The 21,076-nt window shown below is 34.8% G+C and overlaps 1 protein-coding gene across 3 annotated transcripts in view; it reads right to left on the bottom strand.

Annotated features, from left to right (window-relative positions):
* The window catches only part of LOC148947678 (motile sperm domain-containing protein 2-like), a 104,304-nt gene that overhangs the window by 18,079 nt on the left and 65,149 nt on the right, over positions 1-21,076 (bottom strand). For all 3 annotated transcript variants that reach the window (XM_089095356.1, XM_089095357.1, XM_089095359.1), the window contains exons 7-8: positions 18,944-19,022; positions 3,090-3,202 (exon numbers count right to left, since the gene is read on the bottom strand). In XM_089095356.1, coding sequence (XP_088951482.1) covers positions 3,090-3,202; positions 18,944-19,022 — 192 coding nt within the window. The remainder of the gene's footprint in view (positions 1-3,089; positions 3,203-18,943; positions 19,023-21,076) is intronic.

Genomic DNA, 21,076 nt, shown 5'->3' with positions numbered 1-21,076 from the left:
CCTTTGGCCACCTCCCATGAAGTAACCAAATATCTGAGGTTTTTTCACAACCTCATGTTAACTTGCACTTAATTTATTTTTTTCAACTGAAAGTAGGGAGCAACATTAAAAATCAAAACGAACAGAAATTGTACCATACATGAAAGGTTACCCCCCCCCCTATCAATATTTTGCCCTTCAGGCTAATGTTTTTAGCACTTTTAAAAAGCTTTTATTTTAATTAAACAGCCCTTGTTTTACCGGAGTCGTTCTTAAGAAATTGGGACAGTAAAACTTTAGCGTAAAGAGCAAGGTATTGAGGGAGGGCAACCCCTTCATGTACGGAATAATTTCTGTTCGTTTTGATTTTTAATGTTAATCCTTACTTTCAGTTGAAAGAACTTGTTTTTTTCAACTTCATTTTTATCGTTTTCAAATAATTTTGGTAAATCAGGGAAAAATCCATGTAAATTTCCCTCCCCCACAGGAAACTCCTCCTCCGTGGGAAGCTCCTCCCACGGAAAATACCAGCCCCCTTAAAATTCCCTCCGGACAATTCCATCATCGCTGGAAAATATTATACATAAACAATGGGTAACTTTTTTAACTTACGGCCCTTTGCTAAGGGTCTGTGGGGGGGGGGTCATATTATCCCCAAAGGTACAGTTATTGAACTTTTCAACTGTGCTGAACAAAATGATTTCTCAAAATTTGTATCAGGCGACTTTGGTGAAAAAAGGGGCGGGGGAGGGGGGGGGCTAGAAAACCTCTAATTTTTGTGGTAACTTAAAAAGGGCACTAGAACTTTTGATTTCCAATCAAATCAGCTCTCTCCCGATCTTCTGGGATCATTGGTTCGATACGATCTTTCTTCCGGCAAAAATGCAAAATTCCATGTTTCCCTTTAACATCTTCAACTGAGAGAATAGTCAATTTCTATTAAGTGGAAAGAACTGAACCGGAAAATTATGTATAAAAATAGATTCATTTAGAAAGGCGTTACCAAGCTACCACTAAGAAACACCCACAGAGCTGAAACTATTGAATTCACTGCAATGAAAGGCCCTGAGGATGAAAATGCTAAAGCATTGGCACTGAAAATTGTATGAGAATATGGAAAGATCGTTTTTCAGGGAAAGCGTGCCTCAAGAATTAATTCACATATATATAATTTTAGAACACCGTTTCCAAAGCAACCGTTATGAAACTCCCTTAGAACTAAAACTATTGAACTATTTACTACAGACGAAAGGCCTAGAGGACAAAAAAATGTTCTCTTCCTTAGCTTTGTGAAAACAACCGAGTAAAGGTGAATTACAGGGAAATTAGAACGGAAACATCTTAATTAAACATGATATTTCAGAGAAAACGGGCCTAAGCCCACGTGTCTACTAATTGAATTCTGTTTTAATTGGATCTAAGTTTATGAATTAAAAAGAAAAGAATTAGAGATAAGATGTTCAAAAAATGGTTTTCAAAAGGCGTTCCCAAGGCAACTACATTAAAACTCTTGAGAGCTGAAGAGATTAAATTTTGTACAAATAAAAGGTCCCAAGTATAAACATGTCGGAGTTTCCAATTTGTTGCATAATATTTGAAAAAACCTGGTCGGTTTTATAAAAATTTAAGTCACAGTAAATACGGCTAAAACTGAAGGGCGTATCTCACAGCTTCACAATTTTACAGAATAACGAAAATACCGGCTTTTAAGTCTTATTACCGAGACAAATCTTCATTTTTCAGCGATTTAAACAAAAAGACATATGCGATTAGAGTTTACATGTTTTTTTTTTGCTACTTTATGATAAGTCGGACAGTACATAAGTGGAGATTCTTATTAGAGGTAATTAGAGATAAGATGTTTAAAAATATGGTTTCCAAAAGTCGTTCCCAAAGCAACTACACCAAAACTCTTGAGAGCTTAAGATATTAAATTTTGTACAAATAATAGGTCCCAAGTATAAACATGTCGGATTTTCCAATTTGTTCCATAATATTTAAAAAAACTGCTTGGTTTTATAAATATTTAAAGTAAATGTAAATACGGCTAAAACCGAAGGGCGTATCTCACAGTTTCACATTTTTACAGACTAACCAAAATAAGGGCTTTTAAGTCTTATTACTGAGAAAAATCTTCATTTTTCAGCTACTTAAACAAAAAGACATATGCGTTTAGAGTTTAAATGTTTTATTTTGGTACTTCATGATATGTCGGACAGTAGATAAGTGGAGATTCTTTATCAAGAGTCCTTGGAACTAGCTCAGTTGCAGTTTTTCAGATACTCCAGAAAAAAAGTAATCTTAGCTGTTCCAATTTACCATGAAATGATTCGAAACGACTCTTATCGAAACTTAATTTATTTATAAAGTGATGTACAAATACTTGACACTGACAAATAGACATAATCAAAAACTCAAAACGGTGATATGATTATATTATTATTAGTTTTTCATTATTCTTCACGGCTTCATTGACAATGACAATGACGATGTGCCGCTAGAAATATAAGCATACTTATATTTCTGTCATTTGCAATCAAGGCCGTACCCAGGATTTTATTTCGGAGGGGGTTTTACTCAAAGATTTTTTTCGAGGGGGGTTTTACACCAAAAGCCTCAAAAAACGAATACAAAATTTGTTTATATCCATTTTTGTTACATTTTTACGAGTCAAACAAACATTTGGGGGGGGGGGGTTCAAAACCCCCTAAACCCCCTTCTGGGTACGGTCTTGTTTGCAATGCCTAATCAAAGAAACAAAGAGAGAGAGAGCTAAATTAAGAAAAGCTAAACGAGACTTCGACCAGTAGCGAAAAAAAAAAAAAAAAAAAAAAAAATGACGCAGATATTTCGCCTGTATAAAAAAGAGACGACTTCAGCGTAAAAGAAACAAAGATTAAAAAACTAAAAACACATAAAAAACCACCACCAATATTAAACTACAATTGTAGATTGACAAATCTCCTTTTTGTGGTTCAAATACATTGCAGATAAAACACAAATGAAGGAAAAATAGCTAAACAGTGGATAAGAAAGATAGGTGCAAAAACAGAAAGAGGAAGAAGACTCGGAAACAAAATTTAAAAAATCCGACAGCGAAAAAATCTCACCTTATACGTGATTGGTTTTGTGGCAATATTTGTTAGCACAATGGTACCAATGGTTTCATTATCCTCTCTATGAAACAATATCTCGTCCGAAGGCTTAAGCTTCACGAGTTGACCTGGAAATTTTTTCTATTAAAATTTAGAATAAAAAAAAAAAAAAAAAAAAAAAAAAAAAAAAAAAAAAAAATCCCCTTTAACCAATAGGTTGCTCGTTAAGTACCAAAACCTGAACAAATCTCGATACGATTTTTTTCGTTTATTTCTTATTCAAATGTTATTAAAATTTTACTTGTTATTTCAGAGATATTCCCCAGATTTTGAAATAAATCTGTACTTGATATCACAGGTTAGTCTACTTCGGATTTAACCCTATCTATATTCTCAAAAATAAATTTATTTTGAAAAATCACTAGTGTATTAGCGGTACTTTTTTACCCCATTTAGGCAACTCTAAGTGAATTAAGTAAAAAAAAACAAGTTTTTATTTAACTAAAAGTAAGGAGCGACATTAAAACTTAAAACGAACAGAAATTATTCCGTATTTGAAAGGCGCTGTCCCCTCCTCAACGCCTCGCTCTTGTATGGTAAAGTTTTTTATTGTTTAAAAAATAGAGTTGTGAGAAAGAGTCAAACTTTAGCGTAAAGAGTGAGGTGTTGAGGAGGGGACAGCCCCTTTCAAATACGGAATAATTTCTGTTCGTTTTAAGTTTTAATGTCGCGCCTTACTAACAGTTTAAAAATGTTGTATTTTTATTTAATTTCTGAACCTTTTTAAATTAATGCAGGTTTTGATTTTGGCTCACCGTACATAAATAATTAAAACGAAATTTGCATATTAATTTTGGCTAAATGGCTTTCTCGAAAGTTGTTTAATTTTATTTACGAACGTTTTTATTAGTAATAAATATACGTAAATTACGAATTAAATTTCGTAACGAACTTCAATATTCGTATATTTTTATTACGTGCATTAGAGTGGTTTGCCCCCCTAGTCAATACCTCGCTCTTTAAGCTAAAGTTCGAATTTCAATTCAATTCAATTCAAACTTTTTATTTCCTCCGAATACGAAGAGTAAAAAAAATAAATAAAGATAATAACCGCTAATCAACAGGCCATAAAATTATTTTAAACTATATAACAACAAGTACGCAAAGGCGTTCAATCAAAATTACCACACAAATTAACACTTCATTCAATAGATAATAAATAAATACTTAAAATTAACACTTCACAAATTAACACATCATTCAAAATTTAAATAAAATAAAATAAATTAAGCTTCGTGCGCAGCTCTATATAAATTATGAGAAAAAACATTTAATTTGGATAAAAATTTCTTTTGCTTTTTCTCCAAAACATCAACAGGGTTTTTTTATTTTATATGTATTCATTAAAAAAGTATTTGATTTAGATTTAGAAAAGCGGCAATGGAACTTGGCAAAATTAAAAAATGTTTTTTTTACATGCGGAAAATTACTAATTCTAAAAAACTGGAGAAGCGATGAAAAAACTAAAATTTGAGGCAAAGCGACTGTATTATATGCCCGAGCCAGTGATTTCCGAGAAAGAAGATCGCGAAGACAAATTACTGCCCCGAAACTAGACGCTATTCTACTTTTAACTGCTTTGGAAATTTATTTCCAATTCTTTAAGAAGAACCCCTTAATCACAAAGGCCGTTAATTACAATAAATAGCTCTTATGAAAGTACTAAAAAAAAGTTTAGCGCAAAAAGCGAGGTATTGACTAGGGGGCGAACTCAATCATATACGTAATAGTTTCTGTTCATTTTAAGTTTTGATGTTGAAAAGTTTTTCAGTTGAAAACTTGTTTTTTTTTATTTAATTTCTGATCATTTTTATTAAAATTAATTAAAAAAAAACTTTTTTCACAAAATAAGTTTTTCAAAGAAAGGTAAAGAACTCCATTAAACAAAAAATGAGCAAAAATAAAATCAAATAATCTACCAAGCGTGAAACTACCACAAATCAGCATCGATAAATAAATGAAACCCAAAACAAACAGAAATTACAATAATTAACCGAGTCAAACTCAAAACGAGCAGAAATTAACATAAGTTGGGCGCAAAACCCCTATGCCTTCCCAAGGCCAGAACAAAATTTACACTTTGCTGAAAAAATATAAATGTTTCTCCTTTTATAACTTTAATAAATCAAGTAATATTAACATTTTGATTACTAAATATCAGTATATATATACTAAACTGACAATGCACATTCATTTGTATTTTTTTAGTAAAGTGCAAATTTTGTTCTGGCCTTGGGAAGGCATAGGGGTTTTGCGCCCAACTTATGTAAATTTCTGCTCGTTTTGAGTTTGACTATTTGTATGCTGGAGAAAAATTTTCAGCATTTTTTAACAACATAAACCCTTTTAAAAATATGGACCCAAATAGTACTGTTTAATTTAGTTTCATACCTCCTGTAGTTGACCTGAAATAGAAAACTTGATACCACTCGCAAAAAAATCTGTTTACTTTCTTTGATATCTTGGATACAGTTACGCTATTTTGATTTGGGTAAATTTTAAGAGCAGAAATGCGAGGGTTGGCGAGGGAGGGTTGGCGTGGGAGGGTGGGAGTAGAAGGGGGATTAGTTGCCCTCCAATCACTTTTGACTATTAAAAAGGGCATCAGCCCTTTCTATTTTCAATCGAACGAGCCCTTTACGAAGTTCCTACGACAACTCTTTCGATACGAAGTGCCCTGGTCTAAACAACAACAACAACAACAACAGAAAATAATACAGTATACCCACATCGATCTTTACTATAAAAATGTCAAGCCTTCCAATCACTTTCGACTATCAAAAAGGGCACTAGGCCTTTCGATTTCCAATCGAATGAGCACTTTTGGAAACGACAAGGATTTCCATAAACACCTGATATGCCTCCAGGGCATAAATTACAACCCTTACCCTAAGGTCTGTTAGGATGGTTGTCATCCTCTAAGACCGAATTTTCAGAACTTTCAACTACGTTAAACATCATGGCTATCTCAAAATTTTGATTGGATGTGTTTGGGGAAATGATGGGCGTGAGAGGAGCGGTAGTCGCTCTCCAATCACTTTAAACTATTAAAAATGGCCCTAGCCCTTTCAATATCGAGTCAAATGTGCCCTTTTGAAGTTTCTAAGACAAAACTTTCAATAAAATCTTACATGCCCCCAGGGCATAAATTACAACCCTTGCCTTGAGTGCTATGGGGGGTTGCATTCTTTTAAAGACCTAATTTCCAGAACTTTCTACTACGTTGAACAAAATGGCTATCTAAAAATTTTGATTGGATGTGTTTGGATAAATGGTGGGCGTGAGAGGGGGGTTAGTTGCCCTCCAATCACTTTCAACTATTACAAAGGACACTAGCCCACTAAATTTCGAATTGAATGAGCCCCTTTTGAAGTTTTACAACAACTCTATCTATAAAAACCTTATATGCCCCCAGGGCACAACTTACAACCTTTACCCTTGGGGCTCTGGGGGGTTTGTCATCCTTATATACATAATTTTCAGAACTTTCAACTTCGTTGAAAAAAATGGCTATCTCTAAACTTTTATTCAATATTTTTCGAAAATTGGTAGGCATCACAGGGGAGTTAATTACTCTCCATTCACATTTGACAATTAAAAAGGGTAATTTCAATTTCCAATCAAATGAGCTCTTTTTGAAATTTCTATAACAAATTTCTATATAAACTTTATATTTCCCCATGGCAAAACTTACAACCCTTGCACTGAGGGCTCTGAGGGGGTTATCATCTTAAAAGACCTAATTTCCAGAACTTTCAACTACGTTGAACAAACTGGATATCTCAAAATTTTGATTGGATGTGTTTGGGAAAATGGTGGGCGTGAGAGGGGCACTAGTCGCTCTCCAATCCCTTTCAACTATTAAAAAAGGCACTAGCCCTTTCAATTTCCAGTTGAATGAGCCCTTTGAAGTTTCTACGCTTTAAATAAAAAACCTTATACGCCCCCAGGGTATAACTTACAGCCCTTGCCCTGAGGGCTGTGGGGGGGGAGGGGTTTTCATCCTTAAAGACCTAATTTCCAAAACTTTCAACTACATTGAATAAATTGACTATCTAAATATTGATTGAATGTGTTCAGAGAAAAGATGGGCGTGAGAGGGGGGTTAGTTGCCTTCAAATCACTTTTGACAATTAAAAAAGGTCACTAGCCATTTTAATTTCCAATCGAATGAGCCCTTTTTGAAGTTTCTACGACAACGTGTTATATAAAAACCTTATATGCCCCCTAGGCATAATTTACAACCCTTGCCCTGAGGGCTGTGGGGGGGGGGGTTGTCATCCTCTAAGACCTAATTTCCAGAACTTAAAACTACGTTGACTAAAATGGATATCTCAAACTCTTCATTAGATTGTTTGGGGAAAAGGTGGGCGTGAGAGGCGGGATAGTTGCCCTCTAACCACTTTCGACTATTAATAAGTGCACTAGCCCTTTTAATTTCCGATCGAACGAGCTTTTTTTAAAGTTTCTACGACAACGCCTTGAATAAAAAACCTTATATACCCCCAGGGCATAACTTACAACCCTTGCCCTAAGGGCTGTGGGGAACTATCCTCAAAAACATAATTTCTATCTGGAAATCAACTGCACTGAACAATATGGCTATCTCAAAATTTTGATTGGATGTGTTTTCGGAAATGGTGTACGTAGAAGGGGTGTTAGTCGCCTTCCAATCCCTTTCGACTATTAAAAAGGGCACAAGCTACTCCAATTTCCAATTGAATGAGCGCTTTTCGAAGTGTCTACGACAACTTCTTCGATACTAAGTGCCCATCATTCTTATATGCCCCCAGGGCATAACTTAAAACCCTTGCCCTGAGGGTTGTGGGGGAGTGTCCTCCTCTTTACTTAGTCCCCGTTTCTTGTCTCGTTCTCGAGTGTCCCTGTTCTATACCTAAGCAGCGCGATCGTCCTGCCTATGATTTATACAACAACTTTCTATATAAACCTTATATGCCCCCAGGGCATAAATTACAACTTACAACTTTGAGGGATCTGAGGGGGTTATCATCCTAAAAGACCTAATTTCCAGAACGTTCAACTACATTGAACAAAATGGATATCTCAAAATTTTGATGGGACGTGTTTTAGAAAATGGTGGGCGTGAGAGGGGCTTAGTCGCTATCCAATCCCTTTCAACTATTAAAAAAGGCACTAGCCCTTTCAATTTCAAATTGAATGAGCCCTTTTGAAGTTTCTACCACAACGCTTTCAATAAAAACTTTATATGCCCCAGGGCATAACTTACAACCCTTGCCCTGAGGGCTGTGGGGGGAGGGGTTGTCATCCTTAAAGACCTGATTTCCATAAGTTTCAACTACGTTGAATAAAATGGCTATCTAAAAATTTTGATTGAATGTTTGTTGGGGAAAGGTGGGCATGAGAGGGGGTTAGTCGTCCTCCAATCATTTTTGACTTTTGAAAAGGGCACTAGTCCTTTGAATTTCAAATCGGAGCCTTTTTTCGAGTATGTACGACAAAGATTTCAATATAAACCTTATATGCCCCCAGGGCATAACTTCTAATCCTTGCCCTGAGGGTTGTGTGGGAGTGCCCTCCTCAAAAATATATTTTCTATCTGAAAATCAACTACGCTGAACAAAATGCCTAGATACAATATTTGATTTGATGGATTGGGGAGACTGATGGGCGGGGGGGGGGGGCTAGTTGCCCACCAAATACATTCGACAATTAAAAAGGGCACATGCCATTTGAATTTTCAATCGAATGAGCTTTTTTGAATTTTTTACGACAATGCCTTCTTTAAAACCTTATATGCCCCCAGGGCATAACTTAAAACCCCTGCCCTGAGGGCTCTGGGGGAGTGTTCTCCTCAAAAAGATATTTTCTATCTGGAAATCAACTACGCTGAACAAAATGGCTATCACAAAAGTTTGATTGGACCTGTTTGGATAAAAGATGGGCCTGGGGGGGGGCTAGTTGCCCTCCAATCACTTTCGACTATTAAAAAGTGTACGAGCCCTTCGAATTTCCAATCGAATGAGTCTGCTTTGATGTTTCTACGAAAACGACTTCTATAAAAACCTTATATGCCCCCAGGGCATAACTTAAAATCCTTGCCCTGAGGGTTTTGGGGGAGTGTCCTCCTCAAAAATTATTTTCTATCTGGAAATCAACTACGTTGAACAAAATGGCTATATCAAAATTTTGAGGACATGGGGGGGGGGGCTAGTTGCCCTCGAATCATTTTGACTATTAAAAAGGGTACTAGCCACTCCAATTTCCAATCGAATGAGCCCTTTTCGAATTTTCTACGACAACTCCTTCGACACGAAGTGCCCGACTGAAGAAGAAGAAAAAAACACATTGTGCCCACATCGTTCTTTACTTAGGCAGCGCTAGCGCGCTGCCTATGATAATGCTGGGAAATCTGGCCCCCCTTCATAGTAATGTCCCTTCCCCCATGGAAAGATCATCTCACGTAAACCCTGATCCCCCCCCCCCCACTACCAGAAAAAAATCTCCCTGAAAACGTCTGTAAACTTCCCGATAACCAATTCTATATGCAAACATTGGGCAAAGTTCATAACTTGCAGCCCTTTCCCGGGGACTGTGGGGGATAAAGTTATCCTCAAAGACATAGTTATTATATTTTTTCGACCATGCTGAGCAAAATGGCTATCTCAAAATTTTGATCGAGCGACTTTGGGAAAAAATGAGCATGAGAGGGAGCCTAGTTGCCCTCCATTTTTCGGGTCACTTAAAAAGGGCACTAGATCTTTTAATTTCCGTCCGAATGAGCCCTCCCGCGATATTCTAGGACTACTTGGTCGAAGCGATCACCAATGAAAAAAAGAAACAACAAAAAAAAAAACAAATAAAAACGCATCCGTGATCTTTCTTCTGGCAAAGAATTCAAAATTCCACATTTTTGCAGATAGGAGCTTGAAACCTCTACAGTAGGGTTCCCTGATACGCTGAATCTGATAATGTGATTTTCAGTAAGGTTCTATGACTTTTAAGGGGTGTCTACCCCCTTTTTTCAAAAATAAGGCAAATTTTCTCAGGCGCGTAACTTTTGATGGGTAAAAAACTAAACTTAATGAAACTTATATATTTGAAATCACCATAAAAATCTGATTCTTTTGATGTATCTATTGGTATCAAAATTTGTATTGGTATCATATTGGTATCTATCGGTATCAAAATATTGGTTTTTTAGAGTTTCGGTTACTATTGAGCCGAGTCGCTCCTTACTTACAGTTCGTTACAACGAACTGTTTGAAAGGTCACATCTCCAGTGCAAATCTTTTGCATCTTTACAAGAATTGTAAAAAGGTAAATGGTTTCCGTTTTATTTTTAATTTTTTAATTCTTCCTTGAGATGGGTTTTTCCAGGGCTAATCGAAGCGCGCTTAGTGCTTAATAGGTTTTATCTTGGGCCAGATATCACTTAGGTTTCTTTTCTTTTTTTTAGTTAGGGTTTCATTAACAACCCCCCTTGCCTTATCCAGGCATGGAGACACTTTGGATACTGTTATCTTGTGCCATTTTTTGTTTTGCATTGATAAATAAAACTTTCTTCTTACTTTACGCAGAAAGACTGTAATGCTTGATGTGAACATTTTAGTGAGCAAGCCCATTTAAATTATTTATAATATGTCAAAAAAGAAAGAAAACAACAAACCTATTAGCTACATTTTAGCACCCTATTTTGCACTACTCTTCCTTCTAAAGCGTAAAAGTCGTATCTCAAGAAATTGAAACCCGTCGTATAAATAAATTTGCTCAGCATGTCTACTATAATTCCCACTCGAAATAAGAAATAAAGATGATTGGAAATAACGATGAATATAAACAGATTTTGTCTATTTTAGGCTTATCTCTTATATTTATTTGTCGAAAATTATTCATTTTTTTAATTTAACTGGTTCGTTGATTTAAAAAACAAAAAAACAAAACAAAAAAAAACTGAAATACAGGAAACAGGAATTAACAATTCACTAATAAGAAGATGAAGTAGATGCATCGACGCAGAGAAGAGGGCTACAGAAACCTCCTCCCCCATACCATACGTTTTTAATATTAGGATTTTCTTTTTAGAAAATACGATTTCAATACCTACACAAAAGAAAGGGCGGCATGGAATCTGATATTACAACAAACAACGACTCACTTTGGGAATTGCCATGTATTTGAGAGACAAAAACACTCTCAACCTTTCCCTCCGTAAAGTTCCCCCAGATCCCTTCAGCTTAGTTCACCTCTCAAATTAAAATCGGTTATCCCGTAATAGCTTTCGAGCCTATTTCCATCAAAATTCAAACCCTGCATATAGCTCGCAAAGGATATGAGAAAAACAGAAGCTTTTTATACCGCCTTCATAAGACTATAGGCAATATTTTTCAAAAGTAATACTTTGTCCATATGAGCATTAATATAATTAGTATATAATTCATACTCTAAACCTGAGCAAAAAATATGAATGTTTTTCAATTAGTATTAAAGGGAATCTAAGCTAGTGATCACATAATAATCATTCTTTAATGACTATTTCAGAAAAAAAAAAAAAAAAAAAAAAAAAAAAGCCAACAAGCAAAACATTAAGAAAATTTTATTAGTCAAATTTTTAATGTAAAACGATAAACAACAGACAAATTTCCTTAGTCGAACTTTTAAGGGAAGGATTAGTTTAACAAAAATAATAACAAAACACAACGAAAATAATATTACTGAATACAAAAGGCAGTGTATAAAATAAATCAACTAGTTATAAGCAATGTGTTAACAAATTTGCAAACAAATACGTAAATACCCTTTAAATACCAGTGAAGTTTAGGATAAGTGCAAAAACTAGAATATAAGTAGTCCTGTTTTTTTAAAATTCATTTTCCTTTCGCCCGTTTTTGGTATTTTTTTTTTCGTCCTTCGGTTTAACTATTCAGAGCACGAACAACGTTTTAATATATCTCCACAGCTGTCTTTTTTCCTTTACTCTGTAATTTTTCTAAAATACAGTTTCAGTGTCATTTAAATCAATGAACAACACAAAATTTAAGTTGACAAAAGGAAAATTGGACGAATGGATGAAGCGATCTATTCGGCGTATGAATATATCTGAAACTAATGGATCCAATGATACAAGTATCTTGTCCTTTCGGTGCGAATTACAGCTGTATGCGTGTCGCAAAAAAAAACGTTGAACATACACTTTAATCAAATCTTTTTTTACTGACAAACTGTACAACGTTCTTTGAAGCAACAAGCGTTTGACATCCGATTTTAACTTTATGCTGTCCATTGAGGTAAATGAGACTGAACTGTTCTCAATAGAATTACAAGAGAAACGAAAAAGACTGATTGGAAAATTATGTAACAGAATTATCTCATCAATTTTTTATTATTATTTTTTTCTTAATCGACATTTACAACACAGTTTCCATCAATGAGCAAGCTTATATTTTTCACAGATAAACCATCTGCGAAGCTTTTTTTTTATTTAGAAACTACAATACTTTTAATTTTAAAGCCTCAATTTGAGTATTTGTACTAATAAGAAAAAACATGATACGTGATAATAAATCAAGTTTTACCACAAAGAAATTAAAACTTGGTTTCCAGTAAATCGGAAAAATAAAAATAAAAAGAGGGTACGTTGGGAACGTAAGCAAATAAATTTGAAAGTTTTGTTTTCTCTTTAAAAGAACAACCCAATCACAACAAGTTGAAAATCAAAAAGAAAACAGTCTTCTTAAAGACATTGTTTAATAAACTTCGTTTAGGCATAATGGCCGGATTTAAATGGTACATTTTTAGTCCAGCCTTCAAAAGTCTTGTTATCTAACAGGAAAATTACTTTCCTATTAGGAAGCAAAGTAAGGATCATTTGATTGGACTTAAAGGGAATAACCAACCAGATAAAGCAAAATTTACCTAGAAGATTTTTCTAAGATAGATTATTACCCCTCAACATACAGCGTATGTTCCATAGGGTAAGGAGGACATAATACACATGACTTCATAATCTTTTAGGTATTCAGATGATTATCAATTAATTTCTTCAATAGTATAACTTTAATATAACCGATGGGAGGGGACAGGCACTAGACTTTATAGTCGATTTAGTTGAAGCAAGGCCAGAAAAGGATGATCTAAATCAAATAGTTGAGCAGGATTGAGGGAGCATGAACCACGCAATCCTCCTGCAACTGAATTTATCCATTGCAACTGAAAGCAAAACATCCGTTTATCTTAACCTTTAACACCCTGCTGACACACTTAGTTAGTTGCTCAATTTTTTGTAGGAGAACCAACTATAAGCACATAAAGGTGACACAATGGCTGGTTTCATTCCCATAATGTCGATGTAAACAGGGAACTACATGGGGAGGGGAGGTCCCCATAAATCATAAATTTTCTCTTGTTTCGGGCACCTGTTATTCAAATTATCAAATAAAACATGTTTTTATTTTTGACCCTCCCCCTACAAAAAAAAAACTCCATGCATGCTTGGATGCCATGCCGGGTAATATTTCCCCCCACCCCCGGAGCTTAGTAAATGTTTTTTGTAATTATTTCTGAAGTGTGAAAACGACAGATACAACCTCCAAGCATGACACAGCAAGGTGTCTTGTGTCAAGTAAAACTTAGATTCAAATTTCATTGTAAGCAATACTACAACTACTACTACTACTACTAACAACTCACCGCAGCACCAAGCCGCCTGAGGCCAACACAGCTACGCACGATCCTCCTCCACCCCAATCTATACTTGAATTAAACTGTTCTCCACGTTTAGCAGAAAAACATTTGAATCAACTGACCTTATAAATGACTGGGTCTATCAGATACATAGAGAAAAATGAAACGAAACTTTCAACACATACACATTTTAAACTAATCAAATAATTACAAAGTGATTACAGGTCAGAAACACAACTTGTATATACTAAAAAAAATGAGAAGAATAAATTATTCTAGGTGAAAAAACTGGAGGGACATGTTTTGAGAGAGAGAATAACTAAAACCCGACATTTTTCATACTACTATGTACACTATTTTATGGACCAACCCTTCAAAGCATTTAGAAAGAGCCTTGTGGGAGAATAAACGTTCCTTTTTTTTCAAAATAATTTTAAAATAAAGCCTCGTTCATTTTATATCGACAACAAATTAGTGTGATTGAATCATATTTACGTCAACACTATATCGTTTCGATTCATTCCCCGTCGACAAATATGTCATCTTTTAATGACATGTGAAAAGACTATGTTCTCTTTCTCTGTCAATATCCTTTTCAACAAAATAGGGAATCGATTACCTTATTAAGAACATGCCGACATTTTCGTTGAGATAAAATTAAAATAAGCCTAAACTTAATATTATATTGCCCACTTAATCTTTAGCGCCCACGAGCTAAATTGTTTTTATTGCAACCTGGCCCTCCTTTTCTTTCGGGTTGAGTAGGTCTGATATTGAAACTATTTTTCACTAAAGAGTTGCAAAAACTGTACCCAGGCTTTATTTTAAATTCTCAACACAACTGTTTTGTGCTAAACACAACAAACCACAGGCATCTACAGTTTTGAACTACCAAAATGGTTTATTTTCACAAAAAAGTACCAAGCCATCCTATGCTTCACAAATCCCCATTTCTAACCCAACAAAGTTTTCCACAGAAAGATATAGAATAAGTTTTTCATGCGTACATAGCTGATATGTTAAATAGGTAGATATCTCCTTCCCTCTTCTCCCTTTTCACCACCCATTGTGTAATATTTATTTTACAAGTTTTGAACTTCCCTTTTATAGCATTTTACCGAGAATTGTGGTTTCATTTTTTGCTCACAAGATTAATCGTCTTAGAGTTTTTAACTGGTTTAATTCCGTAGAATTTTCTGCGAGTTTTATTATTATTATTTTTTTTATGTTTACCCTTTTAACATTTTTAGTCTTTTTGACATATTGACTTTTCTTTTGATTAAATAAAAAAAAACAAGTTTTTTTTCAACGGAAAATAAGGGGCAGCATTAAAAGTTGTAACAAACAGAACAGCATTAAAAGTTGAAACAAACAGAAAGTATTCTGTATATGAATATACCTAAAAATACCTTGCCCTTCAAGCTAAAGTTTTTCAGTATTTTAAGAAAGCTTCTTATTCTAATTAAATGGCCGTTGCGTTTCAGAAGTCGCTCTTAAAGAATTGGGACAAAGTCAAACTTTAGCGTAAAGAGCGAGGTATCAAAGAGGGGACATCCTCCCCCATATATATGGAATAATTTTAGTCCGTTTAGGTTTTAATGTTGCTCTTTACTTTTAGTTGGAAAAACTTGCTTTTTTAAATTTAATTTATGATCGTTTTTCAAATAAGGCTGGGATATCCACCCCCCCCCCCTCAATGGAAAATTCCTCCTCCCACGAGAATTTCTCACGGGAAAGTTTCCCCATAAAATCACCCCCTGGACAATTCTACCCTCGCTGATAATTCCCCCAGAAAATTTCTTACGGACCATTCCACCTGGTAAACTGTCCTTAGCCTATCATTTGAAACAAAGACATTTTTTCATTTAATTTCAAATCATTTTAGAATAATGCCTGAAATCCCGCCTCCGTTAAAAACAATTTCCTGGAAATTCGCTCCTCCTCCATGGAAAGCTCCTCCCGCTGAAAATTCCCTCATGAAGAAAATCTCCAACACAAAATTCCCCCGTCAAGAATTTCTCCAGTAGACCCCCCCCCCCCGGAGAAAACCTCCCGGACAATTCCCATCCCTTTGAAACATCCCCAGCACATAGCCACAAATAAAATTGAGTCAGCAAAGAGAAATTAAGACAAATAAAAATAATTTCGTATAGGAATTCTGGTGAACTCCCCGTTTAAAAAATCCTCTTGAAAGTTTATCCCCGAAAACCTTTCTCACCACGGAAAATTCTCCCCTTGGACGCCCCTTCCCAGGAAATTTTTCCCCAACTAAAAATTTTCCGTTTACTACCCAATTAAATGAAAAAAACAAGTTTTTTCAACTGAAAGTGAGGAGCAACATTAAAACTTAAAACGAACAGAAATTATTACATATATGAAGGGCGTTACCCACTCCTCAACACCCCACTCTTTGCGCTAAAGTTTTTAGTACTTTTATAAAGCGTCTTATTGTTCTAATTAAACGGTCTTTGTGTTTCAAGAGTCATTCTTAAAGAATTGGGACAAAAGTCAAACTTTCCTTGCTGGGTTGTTTCCTCCTTTTTTCGAAAATCAGTAAAATTTTCTCAGGCTCGTACCCTTTGATGGACAATACTACACTTAATGAAATTTCTATATTTGAGATCAGCATAAAAAGCCGATTCTGTTGATATATCTATTGGCGTCAAAATTCCGTTTTTTAGAGTTTCGGTTGCTATTGAGCCGGGTAGCTCCTTACTTACAGTTCGTTACCACAAACTGTTTGATAACAACTACTATATGTAAACAACTGGCAAATTCCAAAACTTACAGCCCTTTCCCCATGGGATGGGGGGGGGGGTCATGTCATCCCCATAGGCATGATTATTTGGCCTTTCAACTATGCTGAAAAAAAATGGCTATTTCAAAATATGATCGGATGGCTTTGGGGAAAGAAGAGGTGTGAGAGGGAGACTAGTTGCCCTCCAATCTTTTTGGTCACTTAAAATTTTTAATTTCCGTTCAAACGAGCCCTTTTTGGACCTTCTAGGACCATTGGTTAAATACGACCCCCTAGAGAGAGAGAGAGAGAGAAAAAAAAAAAAAAAATAAAACACGCACCGTGATCTATTTTCTGGCAAAAAAAAAAAAAATATATATATGATTCCGCATTTTTGCAGATGGTAGCTTGAAACCTCTACAGTACGGTTTTCTGATATGCTGAATCTGATGGTGCGATTCCCAGTAATATTCCTTGACGTTTTGGTGTTGTTTCTCCCTTTTTTTGAAATTTTGAAAAATTCCCAGGCTTGTAGCTTTCGATGGGTAACATTAAAGTTGATGAATTTTATATATTTAGAATCAGCATACAAATTCAATTCGTTTTATGTCTCTATTGTTATTAAAATTCCGTTTTTTTTATTATCAGTATCTATTAGACCGAGTCACTCCTTTCTTACAGTGCAATACCACGAACTGTTTGCCAACTTTATTATATTAGTTTCTCGTTGCTTTGTTCTTGCGTGCAAATTTAACCCATCTGAGCTTGTGAGAGTAATTCTTATGGAATAAATCTTGTCTTACTTAATTTTAAAATATTCTTTAACAATTACATATGCTTAAAAAGAAAATAGTCTTTTTAAGAAACTGAAACTGATTGTCTTAATTTCTGAATATGCATTGACAAACTCCAGACTCCTGTGCACTGACTACGTTAGATATTTCCCTTTTAATGCCAGTTTTAATTTACATTTTAATCGTAGTACGTCAGTAGCGTTTGATTATTACACAGGACTTGAAAGGACAGAAGAAGCAAATAAAATATTGTAGTCTCAAATCAAGCGTAAATTTATAATAAATAAAAACGTCCTTTTTCTTTTTTTAAGCCTATAACTTCCCCGGCAACAATGCCCTTTTACTATTTGCAATTAATAAGTAATGACAGTGAGGTGAGGGGGGTTTAATTCATATAAGACATTAGTATTAATAAAATTCAATAAAGGTGGTTTGCTGGAGTCTAAATAAATAAATAGAAAAATTACTAGGGCATGATTTTGCAGTAGCCATTCAGCTCAAAAGGGGGAAAAGCAGTTGGAAGCAAAATCAGCTCTCATGATCAGGGTTGCGGTCAGTAGTCAGTAGCAAAAGTAGGATTGCCACCACTCTTACAATGATTTAATCATTAGTTTTCCCGACTTAGTTTTTCTTTTTTGGTTTTTTCCTTTTAATGATTAATAAATGATTGAGCAATTTTTGTCTGTGCTGCCCATAGAAAAATTAAATATGCACAGCGCGATAATACTCGCTTTTCTGATTAGAAAACTTTGGCACCCGACACCGTCTTTTCTGACTCCAGTGTATTTCCGGCGACCGGAGAGATAATAGCTATGCATACGATTTAGTATCGATTCATCAAAATCACTATGAATCATAAAAGTTGAAGAAAAGTGGCGTTAACCCTAACATGTTGAGCCCTCATCAAATAATTAGTATATCTAAGTCGCTGGCTAGTTGACATGAGTTCCAAGACCTTCAGTAAATTTACAGGAAGCAACTTCCGAACGAATATTCCCTGCAGGTTTACAGAATCTTAATATTTTCATATTTATATACAAGTAAACCAACAAGGCAATAAGATAGGGGGTTACAGATATAGGTCACAGGAATTCAGCTTACACAATTGAAATACCCTTAAGAATCTGGCAATGCTGACCCTATACATGGCAAGACAAAAAGGGCTATAAATGTTATCCTTGTGGTGAAAATTATCATATGATGTTAAAAAAAATCGACAGTTTTGCTGACTTTAACAGTCTAACAAAGAAAAATACCAAAAACAGAACGCGCATTCGTCCACTGACAGCAATTTAAATTACTTTCTTTGAATCAAGAAACTTCAATAAGATAAGTAAAAATAGCACAAAATTAAGTGAAAGCCTCCGCCCACCAAAGTTTTGGGTCTCAGAGTCCCCATCCCCTCGTAGACCGAATTTGTGGATACACATCTAGATCCATGAATCTCTTTTACATCTATTCTTCATTTACCTTAGAGTTGACCAAAAATTGAGGCTTTAACACAATATACAACAAAACAATTGGTAAGGCAGGCAGTAAAAAAAAGAAGTGCAAGTAAGTAGAAACTTCACCACAAAATGTGCCATTAATATGCAATAAAAGAAATCAGTACTTGCCTTCCGAAATCCGACCTGGACTTGAACCGTCTAAAATTTCGGTATTCATCGAACCTGGTTCGCCGTCAGCAAAATGTACCTATCAAAAGCATAACAAATAAAGTTGCGTTGAGTAAAATCTGAGTGTTCTTTGCGTTTCCAATAAAAAAAAAAGAAAATAAAAAATGGGAAACCGGAATTTCTACAACTCGATCTCTATTAGGAAATTTGATCTCCTCAAAAGTACAAAATAACGCTTTTTTTCCTATTTTATTCTCACCGTATAATCTTGTGATATGTCACATCACTTTATAAGCAATTCAACAGAATAAAAATGAAAAAAAAGTTTTTCTTTAAATGGAAGGAAAAAAACGATGATGAAAAACAAAAACAAAAATTATTCAAGTAAATTCAACTGCTCTTTACATTAAAGTTTTGAAACGTATAAAGAAACTAATTAAAATTATCATTAATCTAAGAACTATTAACATAGAATAATTTATACATAGAATATACACAGAATAATACAACATAAAACAATATACGAAGAGCTCTCTTCCCCTACACCACGGCCATCATTTCGATACGAACCGCCCCCAAATATCGTAATTTTATATCGACATACGAGGAAGGAGGGCGAGGATCAACGAGAATCTACTCTAGATGCTCATTTCAAAATGTTACAATGTGCTAACATTTTTTCCTCAAGGTTATCAATTAGCCATTGGGTCTTGAGCATAGTTTGTTCATCTATATCAAAAAGGGGATCTCCTTGGCATCCCGAAACGGTTCCAAGTGAAAAAACTTATGCGATCCATATTCCATCAAGATTAAACTTCTTGACTCGGAACTGATCATTTGCACGAGTCAGATTTGTTTCTCTAAAATTTCTAAAAAAAAAAAAAAAAAAAAAACTCTTGGACACGATACGGATAAAAATACTTAAAATTCCGACTTCAACAATGTAACAAGCCGACCTTTCTTAAAATATTTATGAATGCTTGTATATAATAGTCTTTCTAGCTTTGGGCCTTGTCACATTGGTGGTAGGGATTGAGTTGCCTTCGATGACATATTTCAATGTTTTAACTTTTCTGATTGACACGGCTACCTTGACTTTGTAATGAGACATCATATTTAGTCAGAGCGGGCAACAGGGCGAAAATAGCACAGGAAGGGGTCTGTTTACCCATAATCCTGGCCAAAATCAACACACACAAAAACAAAATAACAGAAAAAAAAAAACGGCGACACAAAAACTACGAAATATTGCTTTTTGGTAGGATAGAGCTTGAAAAGCTTGTTAAGTTTTTGGGGGGATTCCGGTTTTTTGGGCAACATTTTCATTACGACCACGTCACTTTTGGAGGAGATTCCCTCTCTTTTTGAACTTGGTCAAGTTTAATTATGCTGATAACCATTAATAGGTACTTTTAAACTTAATAACTTTACCATAGTTAGAATTGGCATAAACTAGAGATTTTCAAAAAAAAAAAAATATATTGTTTCCAAACTTCCATTATCAGAAGTTCAGTTGCTACTGACACAAGTCGATCTTTCCTCATCACTTTCATACCACAATATGTTTATTAAAATTGCCAAAAAATTCCATGGAAAGTAAATAAAAATTAAATTTTATAAAAAAAAAAAAAAAAAAAAAAAATAAAATAAAGAGATCAGAAATTAGCGTATTAAACAGTGCGTAAAACAAGACAGAATTGATAGCTACAAATGTCAAGAAACTTGAATATGCCGAGAGAAATACAGGTATTAGGAATGTAAACATTAAATAATACAAAACTAAAGTTTAGTTTGGGTAGCAAAAATGAATGTTCAGTCTAAAATAGAAAGTTGGTAAATACAAATTTTAACTATAACCGCAAAAACAATACATACCGAAACGAGATTCCCATTCCCAAGCATTAACTAATACCATTTGGTGGATATTCCCAGTTGCGGGCACTCCAATATTCAGACATTTATAATATTGATGCTAATAATGAAAAGTTTGGTAAAGTTTTTTTTCAATGACATAGACTAATTTGATATAGACTAACTTTTGGCAAGCGTCCACTCAGCAGAAAAGAAAACTTAGGTAATCAATCACCAAAAGTTGAAGCCCAGTGAAAACTTTCTAGTAAAAAAGAAAAGAGA

Source organism: Artemia sp. Qi Xiang Cuo, chromosome 10 (genome assembly GCF_049724085.1).
Source record: "Artemia sp. Qi Xiang Cuo chromosome 10, ASM4972408v1, whole genome shotgun sequence".
In the NCBI taxonomy this organism is placed as follows: domain Eukaryota; kingdom Metazoa; phylum Arthropoda; class Branchiopoda; order Anostraca; family Artemiidae; genus Artemia; species Artemia sp. Qi Xiang Cuo.
The sequence above is the reverse complement of the archived record's forward strand: the minus strand, read 5'-3'. Positions and strand labels throughout refer to the sequence as shown.